The sequence below is a fragment of the Drosophila yakuba genome, chromosome 2L (genome assembly GCF_016746365.2).
Source record: "Drosophila yakuba strain Tai18E2 chromosome 2L, Prin_Dyak_Tai18E2_2.1, whole genome shotgun sequence".
NCBI classification, from domain to species: Eukaryota; Metazoa; Arthropoda; class Insecta; order Diptera; family Drosophilidae; genus Drosophila; species Drosophila yakuba.
In genome coordinates this window covers 11,880,276-11,892,425 of record NC_052527.2, presented here as the reverse complement: position 1 = coordinate 11,892,425, position 12,150 = coordinate 11,880,276, and the positions used below count along the sequence as shown (strand labels likewise).

Genomic DNA, 12,150 nt, shown 5'->3' with positions numbered 1-12,150 from the left:
TCTCCACTTTTATACAATGACCTCATTGGGGATAAATAACAGAGTTTCCAATTTCCAGCATTAATTAACAATTTGGCTTACTTGGCACTCGGAGCGGGAATTTGTAAGCAATTTCGGACACAATAATGGTAGGTGGTAGGTTGCTCCTTGGTCCCCTGGAATCCCTGTATCAGCTGGCGGCAGACTGGACAACGTTTATTTTACGAGAACATTTTAATCTAATTTAGCACACTTTAGATTTATATTTGCTTAAATAGAAGTTATCTGAGTGGCACGTGCCGGGCATAACAATGAGCCAACAACAAAAGGAAGCGCTCGTGGTCAACTGCCAGGCCAAGATGTGGTCGAAAGGGCAACAAAGGATCCTAGAGAAGCAATTTTATTATAGTTTATTTCGTTGGTTGCTCCTTTGGAATATTTGGGAGACGTGTTGCAGTTGCCTCGAATGCATTTGCAACAATCCAATTGCACCGCATTTGCCCTCCCACAATATCCTTCGAGGGGAGCATTTGCTGCTTAAATGCAATCAATTGTGGCAATTGTTCCTTGAAAGGGGAAAAAACCTTGTAAGCGAATAGTTCTTAGCCGTAAACGCGACGCAGAAGGGTAAAGAAGGAGTAAATGGCGTTCAGTAGTGACTGGAGCATTTTCAAGTTCATGGGATAGGTGCCACCCACCAGAATCTGAAGAGGAAATAATGGTTAGTAATCGGAAATAACTGAGTAAATGTCTATAAGACTTCACCGCCAAGGGCTTTTGTGAGCGCATGATGAGGAACTTCAAAGTCTTTTGTGTGTCCACATCGAAGTCCATCCAATTGCTCTCATAGGCAGCAATGGCGATATCAAAGCTCTGCAAAATGCCTTACTTATATATAAATTGTAAAAAAATGGGTATAAAATGCTTACTTGAAAGTAAAGTTCATTGGCCACGTAGTAGAGGACCACACTGTTGGCAAATATCATTACCATGTATGCGATGACTATTACGGTCTGAGCAATAGTTTGAGCCTTTTGGATGGGGGTAATAGCAATACATTTGAAATCTTTGAATAATCCCCAACACTCACAATAATCAAGGAGAAGAGAAGAACACAGAGCATGGCCCCAAAGCAAAGGAACTCCACCAAATGCAGATGGGTGTTCAAGGCATTCATTGAGTCCACAAATCTGTATTTCAAAATTATTCAAAGTTAAAAGACTTTAAAAACCACTTCTTAAAGAGCTTACCCTGTTAATTTTAGCTGATATTTTATGCACCATATGAGTTCACCACGCACTTGGTCATTCTTCAGCTTTTCTAGGCTTCTCAACTTGTGCTGCAGAACACGACACATGAGTATGGCGAAAAGGGTAAAGGTCACTACCATGTTCGTGTACGGTATGTACATACAACACCCCATTGGAGCCATAATGGCTTGAATCACAAAGAAAATCTCGTAGTAGGGCGAGGCGTATTTGTATTCATCAATGGTGGGCAAATACATGCCATACGGCAGAACTGCAGGAGAAGAAACTGGTAATGAAATGATCTAAGAAAATGATTAAGCCCACCTCTTTCCGAACCAAAAATGGGATAAGTAACAAAGCCAATGCAAGTGCAGCAGCCCATTAACAAATTAATCCTGCTAATGAAAACTGATAGCCGAGTGGTTTCCTCCACCAAAAGGCTGATGGTAGGGTCATCTGATTGCTACAAAACTCCATTTATGAAATGTGTATTTTTGAGATAACTTTTCGTACTTACCAACAACTCAATGTAGAAGCCTTTCAAAATACTAATGAAACGCTCGTAACTAAACCGCTGTACGCACAACAATACACCTCTGACCACCGTGTTTGTGAACAATACAGCCAGGTAAACATTCCTGATGATAAAGTCCAAGGACTCGGTGCTCAGATATATATCCACATACTGAGTACAGTTGATGATAATGTACGGAGCCATTGCGACATACCGACGCCAGTTGTGAACAAACAGATATGACCAGAACTTCATTAGCTTGAGAGTGCTACCGAAAATGGGCATCTCCACCGTATCCATCGAGTTCAATTCCATATTGTCTGTGTCAATATCCACAATGGTGTGAATTTCACAGCCCATACTGGCATCGTTATATAGGTATTCAAGTGATTAGGGGTGGGATTTGTCTGTCTTGTCGTGATGTCATCATAATTAGCACCTAATTAATGGGTTCACTTCGTGAATGTGCTAGGGGTATGTGTTAATTAGCCATCCAAAGGGTATTATTAAAGGTGTAAGAAACACAATTGGATATTGAGGCTATTGGATAGAGCTCAAGTTGAATTTAAAGTCAGTACAGGTCCTAAAATTTACCAAACTTAAAGTCAGTTTGAGTAACTGGCTTGAAAAGTTCCTAGGACTTCATTCAAACTCAACTTTGAAGAAACAACCTCAACATCTTCATTTTTCATGCCAGTCCCTCAGTAGTCCGATAAAAAATCTTAATCGCTGGCAATTTGTCTGTTTCCCAGCCGGACGAGCCTATAGAAATCCCAAAAACCTCAAGCCAACAAAAGGCGTTCAAAGAGCAACCTTTTTCATTAGAACCCAACAACACCCACTACACATGTTACAGACTCCCAATCTGTGTGCCAATTACAAGTTGTAGACCCTCGCCTTTCTTTGAACTCTGAACTTACACTAAGGCTTTTCACTTAATATTTATGGTCATATAAACAGCAAGGCAGCCAACTCATTTGTCATTGAGTCGGGAGCTACGGAATTCCTTTTATTACCAAGATAGAGAATCTTAATTGAGTTGCAATTGGAAATACTTTTGAGTGGACAAAGCAAAGAAAATACGTTATCAATCAAACAAGTTATAAAAGAAAAAAGAGCCAGAGCAACCTTAATTACTTTATTTCTCGGCTGATAGATATAAATTGCGTATACGCCCTGTTTGTCCCGAGTCTCGAGCTTTGCCGTCACTTAAGCTTTATATCAAGGTGTTATTTACGCTTGATTTGCTTTATGATGTATGTGATCCAGCCTGCCCCTCGTTTCTCAGTCTGGCAGCTGTCTTAATATGAAACTTAGTTAGTCGGCTGCACTGCGAAAAGTTAACAGGGCTTAAAGAGAGATTTTCCTTGGATGGCGCTACGTATTTGGCAGTTAGCTTTTACGTTGGCCAATTATAATTTTAATTGGTTGAACGTGGCCATTAACAGAGGCAACTATAAAAGGCATAAAGACAATGTCTGAAAATAACCACCACTTGCTGGGAAAAATAACTTAATATTAACCGATATGCTTTAAGTGTTTCCCAAAGAAAGGAAATCCAGGAAAAGCAAGCTGCAGGGCGCACCTTTTTGCGAATGCGGAAACTAACAAGCAAAAAGGACGAAACAGTTGAACTTGCAGTATCTTGTATCTTGTATCTACGTCGGGGAAGCACTTAACACGCGTTATGAGGACTTGCCGTTGGGGTTTTGGGGAAAATGCAACGAGCTTGCAACTTTTCCTAGCTGCTAAGTAGGAAATTCGCTCCCAGACAGGGCAGCAAAAAAAAAGGAAAGGAAAATGAGCAGGGGGTTGGCGGGAAACTACGTGTCATATGACAAGTGAAATGTGCGCAAAATTACTTGTTTAGTTGCGGTTAAGACGCCTTTGCAGGCTCCTCGGTTTGCCAGACCAACACCAACTACAGATATTTGCATTTCTTGAGGTTTGCTTTATGAATTGCGCCAGTGGTTGTGGATGTGCAAGATAAACATTTGCCACGGCTGTCGGGAAAGGCGGCAAAAGTTTGTGGCAAAACAAAATTAGAGGCGACGATGAAGAGAAGAATTTAATAAATGGAAATAGGTTTTATTAAATTCTGTTCAGCAATTTTTATGCCTTTCACGTGGCTGTGGTGGCAAAGCAACCCTCTACGCAGGGTAAGAGGAAAGTTTGTGCCACTTTTCTTTTTCTCGGCATTGTTGCTGCCGCTTTTCCCCCTATGTGTATGTATATATACCTCAGGGGATGTCATTTGAAGGCGGCAAGTGTAAAAATTAAGCAGCTAGGAGGCGAGGCAATGAGTGAGATAAAATTACTCGGAAAACGAAGGGCGGTGGTAGCTAAAAGTAATTGTAAAGTATGCTAAGAGGCGTGGCTTGACAGCCTCAAGAGATGCGTTTCCTTTTTTCGTTGTTTTGTCCTCACCAAAGATACAAAGGAAGCGGCAGTGAGCGGAAAATGTGGAACAAGGTTGAATTAGTTCTCCATGTGGGTAATTAGCCTGAGTTCTACCCGCAAAAGCGGCATAGGCACAAATCCGGATCATAGTCTTATTGATTTTCATGAAGAATATCCTAGGTTTATTTTAAAAAACCAAATACGTAAGGGGACGAAACTTTTTCAATCTAAAATTATCAAAGCAAACATCAAAGTTGATACAGCAGTAAAAAGCGTCAACAAATTAGCAAAATGGGAGAGCGTGGAAAAACGAAAAACAAAAAACGGGGGAAAACTGTCAACATGAAAGGAAGACCAGCAAAAACTTTTACAAGCCAAAACACAACAAACATTTTCACACCTCATGAGTGGAATTTAAATTTCTGCCTCGCAGAACTTTCTTGATGTGCGGCACTCGTATGTGTTTGTCTGTTACTCATACGCCCCGTGTGTCCCCTGGTGTGTCTGTAAAATTTCATATCAATTTCGTTGGGATTAAGTTATATTTTAGTGTGCTCGGCAAAGGTGTTTATCGCAAGTTGAGAGTGTGTGCTTTCCCTGCTGAGATTTTGAGCACGTGCTAGTCCTTGAGGCTTTCACACTTTGTGTGTATTCGCTTTTTTAAGCCGAGCGAAGGAGGTTCTCATTCAAGCCAAAATATTGATACAGCCTAAAGTGTTTGTGAGAGACAAGGAAAATACATTTGGCCATAATTCGGTGTGTGTGAAAATAGAGAAAGGCGTTTTAAAAAATGGAAAGACAAAAAATACACACTAAAGCTAAAGCATTAGTGAGAAAATTAATGTTGAAAGAGGAAAGTATTTAATACTTGATGTACATATAAGTATTTCTATTAAAAAGTGTATTACACATTTGTACTGAAGGTGCAGCATTTTGTTACTCTCTTTTGCGACAGTCATTTCATCATTTTGCTTAATTCAATGAGTTTTTCGAGTGAAACTGCAGACATGTAAGTGCTTACTTACCAAAAGACCCATGGACTTACAAATCACAAAAGTCATGACCCGGGAAGTTCATAAAAAATGCGGCCCAGAGCAGCAATTGCCATACAAACAGGCGCATTACGGCAGCGTAGTAATATTTCGAAGGGAAGGGGGGTTTCCCCAATTCGGGATCCAAATCCCAATTCCCAGCATGACCGGCATATAATTCAAACACGTACCAATACAGAGCTATGTACATACGACGACGACGGCGCTGGGCAAAGCGATTTGGCCAACGGTAATCAGGCAATTTCATATGAATAAGTAAGCAGGCAATGCCGCCTGAGTGTGTGCAATAAATTTCGTTGTATTACGAATGCGACGCCCGGCGCTCCTTATGAAAATTTTAAAAGCCGCCAAACTATGCACCCGACTGTGATTGCTACCATCCTGGCTGCCCGTTGGCACCAAACCGAGTCCTTTTTACCACCCGCAGCCGGAACAAAGCAGAACAACAGGAAAATAGAAATATATTACCACGAAACGTGCAGGAGGAGGCCCAGTCAAGGCGTTTATTACTTATTTACAGCCGAGGCAGTACCTCCAAAACTCACAGTACTCACAGGCAGCGGAGCAAGACTACTTCTTTCGAGATAAGAGAAGCCGCTTGGAAGAAGGTAAAATTGTGGTAGAATGAATACCCTGTAATTGTGGAAAACTCTATCCATTTTCAAGCAGTAAGCACGGGGAAAAAACTATGATTCCGTTCTTAACCTGGTTTTTAACAAATTGGTTCAATGGGATCACTATTTCAATAATGGTCTTATCTCGCATTTACTACTCAGTCTGGTTTTTAACAAATAGGTTCACTGGGATCACTATTTCAATAATGCTCTTATCTCGCATTTACTACGATTCCATTCTCAGTCTGGTTTTTAACAAATAGGTTCAATTGGATCACTATTTCAATAATGGTCTTATCTTGCATTTAATGTTTTTTTAAGGCACACATTTTCAACACAATTTCCATGGCAGCCAAAACACTCGACATGGCACAGGTAACAGGAGTTTGTGCCCCTCACAGCGGGCGGGCTTGAGCTACTTGGCGGGGAACCCCCGAGTGGAAAACGTGCCTGAGGCTTTGGCGGCATCAAGTGGCAATCGAGAGGAGCTCTTCGCAGACTTGAATATTGGAACGAATGAAGGGACGATCGTGAGGCGGCGGTGGCGGCGGCGACCTGCCACTAAACATTTTAATTAGAAAATTTTGCACAGCCAGTTGAGCCGGCCACAAATCCAATTACCAAGTAATTATGCATTTAATTTGGCACAGCGGTGAGATGGCGAAGCAGACTCTTCATGGCCAGTCATTAATGCAGATGGTTGGCCATCAAATCAGCTCAACTCGACACCAACAAACAACTAGAAGCACATGTGTGTGCTATATGGAAAATAACAAAAACTTTTTGCCTCATAACTTTGGGCGCCAAGGCTTGAAAATTTCAATTTGCTGTGTGTGTGTGTGTCTAGCCCCACACCCTCCATCAACTCGAGGGCTTACCGTACTATCTGCCATGCAATTAAAAGTTGTTTCCATGTTTTGTCGGCTCCCAGACGCTTATTACAAATGTCGAGACCAGCAGACCACAATCAAAGAGGTCAAGTGCAGTCTGCGAATGTTTTTTTGAGTGCGTAATTTATGGCCGCTTGTCTTGTAATTGGCCCAGGTCGTGGTTCAGGCATTGAAAAACTTTTTCTTTACCATACAAATAATGTATCCCGTTTTTTTGGCCGACTCTCAGGCCTGCTATAAAACTGTCAGCATACCACTAGGCAAATATTTCCCATATTAATGCCAAGGGAACGAATTTTCCGCTCTTCCTCCGCTTTTTTCCACAGAACAGAACAGTGCCAAAAAAGTGAGCTAAAATTTATGTGGTGACCTGGTTTCCTATCGCCATTCTGTTGTTGTTAAAGAAATGGAAAATTAAAGAAATTTAGCTTTAAGGCATGGAAAAAAGATTTTCAAGATGGATTAGCCGTGCTTGCATAATTTGGGTTAACTAGTAAACCCAATCCTTTTTAAACCGTTTTCACCTTTGCGGACCTTCAATCGATAGACAGCTATCCTTGATTGGCGGGTTCGAAAATGGTGTTTATTTTCAGCTTAGTTTTGTCCTTTTTGCTCCTCGCCTTGACACACTTCTTCGGAGGCGTAAACAAGCAAATTTTCCTAAAAAGAAAAAAAAGAGAGAACACTTTTCATGGTCGAGCCAAAAGCGCCTTCTATTTTGTGTCGATTTTCTACGCATTTGAGGCAAGATTGAGATGGATGAAAGCATCCCTTCTCCCATCAAAGTTGGACCATCCGCACTTACCGCAAAGAAAATGACCAAAGTTCACGAAGCTGTAATCTTAAATTATGCATATGTATTGATTTTTTTTTATTCATCAAACTGATTATATATTAATTTTAATCGAGTTCGTGGACTAATTGTTTGTTTTGTCGCGGTGTTGATGCAGCAATACAGCGATTTGCTGCATTTGCATTTTCTCGCTAGTAGAATTCAATAAAATTTGAAAACTGGCCCATGATTGATAAATATTTAATGAGCATAATTTAATTAAAAACGTTTTACAAATAATAAAAGCAGCATAAAATGACCAGACGCGGTGGAAATATTGCGTTGTGAGGGTGAGCATGTTTGCTCGTATTTCCATGCATTTAAATTAGTTGCATGCATTTTTTATTACCATATGATGGGTGAACAAATTCTCGTTGACATGGCTAATATTATGACATTTACTTTTTATGATCAAACGTTAAAAGTGGCTGAAATACGAGGTAAAAATGTTGTACAGTTAAAAACAAGAGATAATGCTATAGTCGAGTTCCCCGATATTTGTTATCCGTTAATCAGCTAGTGGAAGTGCAAACAAGAAATTTTAACGTTTTCTGGAATATCGGTAGAAGTTGCGGAAAAAATAATAATCTAAAAAATGAAAATCAAAAATTATTAAAAATTTGGGCGTGTTAGTTTTGGGCTGTTTGTGGGCGTTGAAGTGGGCGAGTATACCCTTTTACTTTTAGGAGTAACGGGTATAAAAATATAAGAAACAAATGCAGAAAACTTTCAAAAGTGTCAGATTTGAGCTGTTTAATTTTTATTGTCCAACAGGGAGTCGGAACAAAACTAAAATTCTTACCATTGTGCTTTTTTGTCCATACATTAAATTATTATTTTGTTACTCTAGGGTGAGCCGCTAGTTCCAAAACTAATTTGCTATGGCTCCCAGTGGATTTATTAATTTTTTTTTTGGTACTCAAAAGCACAGCATAATTCCAGCCAATTTAGTGCAGTTTAAAGTTCGACCCGTGCAACATCGTACAATGTCGAGTCAAATAATATTTCTGTTTGTTCTTATTTTGATTCAACATTCTAGAATTCAGTGTTTCCTTTTTTTGAAAAAAATTAGAGAGGACTACTGCGAAATTTATTTTGGTGAACTTGGCGAAAACAGATCATGCTCAATAACTGATAATATTGTAACCACTGAAGATTATCAAATAAGTTTAGCTTTATCTACTCTAATAATAAATTGGACAAGCCCAGTGTTTCACTGTTGGAATATTTACAAAATATCTAATGAAACAGATGACGAACTTGTTAGAATTACTGTGAATGGAATTAGAAGTGAAGTCGATATGAGAATTAGCCCTGGCGTACATTATCTTGACCTACTTGGCATTCCGGAAATTTATGACTACCATATTTACCTTCCATCCTTGCTGATAACTGAGGAGTATGTGCATTACGCAAATGGACCGCAAATTTTAACTTTTAAATATGTATATGACAGTCCACCTAATTCCATGGTTATAAACAATTACATTCGGAAGACCATGAACGACACCAAGCAAATCCAAATTCATAATCAAAATTTTTTTGAAAGTCCGATACTAAGAATGGAAGAAAATGTTTTTCATGGCAAAAATAGGATGACCGCCGTCACATTTACTGAATTTAGTGTAAAAGGTTTGACGGCTAAAACCTTTGAAAATTTAACAAGCTTAAGTCGGCTTATTTTTGATAATGTTATTTTAAGAGATCTTTCGTTTTTGAGGTAAGTAAAAGTAAGTGTCGCTTTTCTAGCATTAATGTGTGCCTGCATTTCAGATCTTCTACACTTCAGGAATCATTAACATATTGTGTTATGAAGGTTGCGAGTATGGTGGACTTGCAAAATTTTGACGAATTCACGAATCTTGAAATCATTGAAGTTAACCGATATAAATCCTTTGAAAATCTTACTGCTTTCATATGTGAACCAAACAAAAGTCACTGTCAATTTACATTCGGAATTAATAAGGTTGCATGCCCCTTTCAATGCAATTGCACATATGATCGAGACAAGTCACGTTTAGAAATTGATTGTTGGCAGAAAAATCTCACAACTATTCCACCGCTACCGGTTCCGAAAAAAGGTCATTCACTTTTGGTGTTTGAGGCCAACCGGTTGGCTGAACTGCCCAACAACTCATTGGAAGGCTATAAAAACTTAAAAAGCTTAGACGTGTCATACAACCAATTAACAAGTCTAAGTCTGAGCCAACTGCCTGAAAGTCTTTACCATCTGGACATCAGACATAATAATATTACTACTCTAAGTCCACAGGTTGTTGAGTATCTACACAGTGTTAATACTTTCCATCAGTTTGGCAACAAATGGATCATCTACTGCGATGAATACTACTTACAAGATTTCTTTAGGAATAAAGCAAAATTGTTACGGATAAAAACATCCAAATTTGACTACATAATGAAATCCATGAGATTAAAAATTAATACTTCATTCATAAGAATGTTTTTTTTTAAACATACAGATAATTTATATCTAGAAGCAAATGAAGATCAAATGAAAAGGGCCTTTAAGAGTTCGTATAAATACTTAAAGGCAATGGAACTATTAAATCAGTTCATTGGGCTGTTTTCGGCGGAATACGATGAAATTATTCTCCAACATCTCAACGCACGCTGTCCTTACAGATGCTCATGTTGTGTCGAACGGCAAACGGGTGATTTTATTATAAATTGTCGGAATTTAACTCTTGACTTTTATCCAATTATACCGAACCCGATTTCGTACAACACGACATTATATCTTGATGCAAATGAAATATCTTTTGTCATTGTTCCGCCAATTATAATCTATACTGGGTTAAAGAAATTGCACATGTCCCAAAACCTGTTAAGAGAATTTCCACTTCAGCGGCTCTCAGAAAACATAACTTACATAGACGTACGCAATAATCGCTTAAAGTATCTGGATGATGGTGTGGTAGCCTTTCTTGAAAATCGGGAGGACATCACCAAGATAGAACTTTCTGGAAACCCATGGGAATTTTACTGCGGGAGAAAGACCTTCCTATCTTATCTCAAGAAGCACGAGCCGGTAGAATACGAAACAGCCCTCCGCCGCGTTAACATAACTCAGGATAAGTGTCCTGTAGACTGCATTTGCTGCGTCGAAACCCAATTCGAATTGCATACACTGATGATCGACTGCAGTGGAAAGGACCTTCGCGAAATACCACCACTACCCACACTAGCACTTGGACAAACAACTCTCATCTTTGAAAGAAATAATCTCAAGAAATGGCCATCCAGCTTTCTACTAGAATTCTCAAACGTGACACGACTTTATTTGGCCCACAACAGACTTTCCGCTATTGATCACCTACCAGAGAAACTTATACACCTGGACATCAGTCACAATAACTTCACGGCTCTAGACGATCGAGTACGGGGATTCCTGCAGAAACGAATGAATTCATCCCAGATGAAACTATCACTTTTTGGGAATCCGTGGACTTGCAGTTGCAAAGAGAAGGACTTCCTGGTATTCGTAAAGGCCCATGCGAAGAATATTGCAAACGCTTCTGCTGTTCAATGCAGTGGTACTGGACGATCGTTGATTGAGATCGAGGAGGCTGATATATGCCCCTCGGTCCTTATCTACTTCACCTCCCTTGCCGTCTCTCTGCTGATCCTTGCTTTGTCCCTTAACGTTTTTGTATGCTTCAGGCGACCCATAATGATCTGGTTCTACGAACACGAAATATGCCTCAGTTTGGTCGCCCGCCGGGAACTCGACGAGGAGAAGAAATACGATGCCTTCCTAGCATTCACCCACAAGGACGAGGAGCTTGTCGAGGAGTTCGTGGATCGCTTGGAGAACGGCAAGCACAAGTTTAGGCTTTGTTTCTACCTGCGAGATTGGTTGGTGGGCGAGTGCATTCCCGATTGCATTAACCAATCTGTCCAGGGCTCAAGGCGCATTATCATCCTGATGACGAAGAACTTCCTCCAGTCCACCTGGGGTCGCCTTGAGTTCAGATTGGCGCTACATGCAACCTCGAAGGATCGGTGCAAGCGCCTGATCGTGGTCCTTTATCCGGATGTAGAAAACTTCGATGACCTAGACAGCGAGTTGAAGGCGTACATGGTGTTGAACACCTATCTGGAGAGAAATCATCCAAACTTCTGGAACAAGCTGATGTATTCAATGCCACATGACATGCATTCGAAGAGAAGACGTTCTGATGAAGAAACAGAGGTATAAGAACAAAATACACATCATATGCTATGAAAAATATATTATCCTTTTTTCCTGTTTATCTATCAAATCATTTCCAAGCTCTGTCAAAACAAATATAATTGCAAAACTCAACTTAAGAGTCCTCACTTATTTAAGAACTGCTAAGAACATTGCATAAATAAAATTTAATATTGGCGGCTTTTTGTGGTCTTTACAAGCTCATTTGCAAGGAACTCCAAAAAGGACCCGGCCTGATTTAGGTAAAGTGTGCGTAAATTAAAAAAAAAAATCAAAAAAGAACGCTATAGTCGAGTTCCCCGACTATCTGATACCCGTTACTCAGTTAGTGGAATTGCGAAGGAGGCTCTTCAACACTGACAGTTTTTGGGCGTTCGAGTGGGCGTGGCAAAGATCGAGAGAAATT

General features: G+C 39.9%; 3 protein-coding genes across 3 annotated transcripts; 2 read left to right on the top strand and 1 right to left on the bottom strand.

Annotated features, from left to right (window-relative positions):
- Window positions 1-2,170, bottom strand: LOC6527831 (odorant receptor 30a). The gene is made up of 7 exons (XM_002088868.3): window positions 1,747-2,170; window positions 1,554-1,692; window positions 1,230-1,500; window positions 1,070-1,169; window positions 909-1,010; window positions 745-852; window positions 1-683 (listed from the first exon to the last, which is right to left on the bottom strand). Exons 1-7 carry the CDS (start codon window positions 2,101-2,103, stop codon window positions 582-584), a joined length of 1,179 nt encoding a protein of 392 aa, XP_002088904.1. The 5' UTR covers window positions 2,104-2,170; the 3' UTR covers window positions 1-581.
- Window positions 2,171-8,517: 6,347 nt separating this feature from the next.
- Window positions 8,518-9,305, top strand: LOC6527830. The gene is made up of 2 exons (XM_039371793.1): window positions 8,518-8,540; window positions 8,604-9,305. Exons 1-2 carry the CDS (start codon window positions 8,518-8,520, stop codon window positions 9,253-9,255), a joined length of 675 nt encoding a protein of 224 aa, XP_039227727.1. The 3' UTR covers window positions 9,256-9,305.
- On the top strand, window positions 9,265-11,838 carry LOC120320753 (protein toll-like). Its single transcript, XM_039371304.1, has one exon. It carries the CDS (start codon window positions 9,342-9,344, stop codon window positions 11,748-11,750), a length of 2,409 nt encoding a protein of 802 aa, XP_039227238.1. The 5' UTR covers window positions 9,265-9,341; the 3' UTR covers window positions 11,751-11,838.
- Window positions 11,839-12,150: the final 312 nt, after the last annotated feature.